This window comes from Fopius arisanus, unplaced genomic scaffold (genome assembly GCF_000806365.1).
Source record: "Fopius arisanus strain USDA-PBARC FA_bdor unplaced genomic scaffold, ASM80636v1 scaffold00121, whole genome shotgun sequence".
Classification (NCBI taxonomy): domain Eukaryota; kingdom Metazoa; phylum Arthropoda; class Insecta; order Hymenoptera; family Braconidae; genus Fopius; species Fopius arisanus.
Genome location: NW_011887860.1, coordinates 21,454 through 24,024, shown reverse-complemented (window position 1 = coordinate 24,024; position 2,571 = coordinate 21,454). Strand labels below are relative to the sequence as shown.

The 2,571-nt window shown below is 36.4% G+C and overlaps 2 protein-coding genes across 2 annotated transcripts in view; both read right to left on the bottom strand.

Moving 5' to 3' along the window:
- On the bottom strand, positions 1 to 1,634 carry LOC105271710 (uncharacterized; the record flags this gene model as incomplete). Its single annotated transcript, XM_011313427.1, is given in 2 exon segments — positions 1 to 571; positions 710 to 1,634. A coding segment is annotated over 1 exon segment (218 nt), but the record flags the coding sequence as incomplete, so codon positions are not given.
- A 152-nt stretch (positions 1,635 to 1,786) lies between these two features.
- The window catches only part of LOC105271709 (uncharacterized), a gene marked incomplete in the record, with an annotated part of 2,433 nt that continues 1,648 nt past the window's right edge, over positions 1,787 to 2,571 (bottom strand). The window contains 1 exon segment of the mRNA XM_011313426.1: positions 1,787 to 2,571. Coding sequence (XP_011311728.1) covers positions 1,960 to 2,571 — 612 coding nt within the window.

Genomic DNA, 2,571 nt, shown 5'->3' with positions numbered 1-2,571 from the left:
TTATAGAATCTGTTAGATGTTGACTGTTCATGGGGTTCATCGGGAGATGTAGCGCGATTGGAGGTGTCCCTACCACAGTTTGAACTGTCAATCGATGAAGAGGACTCAGCACCGCTACTCGAATCGCTAGGAATACATCTTTTACGATTTCGTGATGCTTTCGATGGAGCTGATCGTTGAATATTGTCCGGAACTGTTCTTGAATCATTTACTGCCATTATTGTGAAATTAGGAAAGGAAGAATGATATATTGCGTGGTCAGATTTAAATGTATTGTGAGCGTATAAAGGAAAATATGAAAATAAACTCAATAAGGAAAAGATAACCTTTCCACTTGAAACAAAACCAAGGAATCATTTGAAGCTAATTTGTTTACTCACGTATTGACGTTCCTAATTTGCTCAACGGAACATGAACGGACATTGGAGAATCTTATGAAGCTGTCGTCTGACCTCGGTCTTTGATAATGAACATGCTAACTGAAAAGATCGTGAACGTTCAGTATCAGTGCTGTTCACATCATCAGTTTTGTAAGCTCTTATCAATCGACGTTTACCTTGGGTAACAGACTCTGGGCCAAAAAGAAGAACAAATGAAATCAATTGATTGTACCAGAAAGAAATTGATGATTTTACATGCAGAAATAAAATAATTTAAAGGTTAACTTCGATTATTGATACAAACACATTGGGATGTACAATTTACTCACCGGCTGTAGAAATCAAATCAACTGGATAGTCTTCCCAACATTCCTCGGCGTCTTTCTCATTTGTAAGCCAGCAATCAAGACGAGAATAAAATTTTGGTGGAGGATATTTACACATCAATTGTTTTCTATCCATATACGTCCATTGTGATCGAACGAGATCAATGGATTGCTGCCCATTGTTGAGTAACTCCTTGAATTTGACGATCATAAATGCGGCGTTGTGGGAATTTTCAAAAGTTGTCATGGTGAGCAATAATGTATGTCTCACTCGGTTCTTCGAATACAAGGTTAACAATGATTATTCTTAATCACTTTCCGCTGAACAATTACGGTAGGGCTAATAGCCCCAGTATATATCTGACGATGGTATCCTTTTGATTTCAAAAAATTATCTATGAAAGTCTTAAGCACTGAGAAAACACCAATAAACACACACGAACACTTATCAAGCAATTTTTAATACGACGTAATTAGAATTTCACGGATGATCCCGGTGAAAATCGCCGAAGATTTCACGTGACTAGCCGACAGGAGAGACTGTTTTCGCGTGGCGTCATTCAATTAAAAAATGAATGCCTGATTTAGTTGGACATTAAAAATGAGGTTAAAACTTAGTAGTTCATAATAATACGATAATTATTTCGATGTACTTTTTGTCTGATAAATGTAATACGTTCAAATTGATGGACTTAGGCAACACTATGGAAGACATCCGACGATCACATGTACCGGCACACTCGGGAAAAAAGCAGATTCAAGGGCATTGAATAAAACCTGGAGTTGAACAAATCCGTAGTGCCAAGACATTATTCACCTTGAAACTATGTTCGCAAGAAAATTGATGGCTTTTTTACTACTTTATATATAATGCAGCTATATTTTTGACTGTGGAACACGACTGGGACTCATGACTCTGTTACTCAAATGGGAATGTAAAAACGCCATTGATGCGAGGGTATGGCGTTTTGGGAGGGAGGTACAATAGCGACTGGGCGGGAAATTGATGGAATTTGAATAAAATAAGAGTTTTGCATCACTGAGAGAGTTATGATTTTTTACTATTGTTATAAAGCACGTTCGTAGATGAATGCGTAATAATAATATCCACTAATAGAAATAAGAAGGTTTGATTTCTCTTGAATTTATTTATGAACCATAATTTTTAGTTGACGGACTTCAGCTTTTTTTAATTAATTTAAATCTCAAATTTCATTGATTACTGAGCAACCCTCAATGCTCCAATCGACCCTTCAATCATCTTCAAATTTTACAAATTCCGAATGTAACAATCTTATTACAAACTTTTTGGAGTTGACATGTAACAGACAACATTTTGAACGGTATTGTGAAGCCGTGATTGATACAGTCGTGATCTGGAAACCTCTCATCTGCAAAATACCAATATCTGATGAGGGAGTTGGGTGACTGAAAACATCTCTTATGTCGCTTCCCTTTCGTCCTTCAAAACTAATTTCCCGAAGGTCATTGAAGAACTTTGGTAGCTGCTTTTTCACCCAAATTTTCTCGATTGAAAAAATTTCTCCATTGGTCAGTTGAATAATATTGTCTGGCCGTGTTGCTTTCAAAATAACATCATGAATTTTCACAGAATCTGCAGTCACCCAGTTTTCGAATACCTCTGATTTTTTAGAAAGAACCCAGTTACTCAACACGTATTTTTTTTGTATTTTCATATTGTTTCCAGTCTGCTGTTCATCCAAGCGATTAATGATCTGTGTTAGGGGTTTACTATGAGATTTGACCAGATTTTTGAAAATTCCAATAAAATTTTCACCCCAAAAACCCGAAAGATCCTCAAGAGGGATTTTAAATTTTTTGGCGTCATCAGCAACATGAATAAA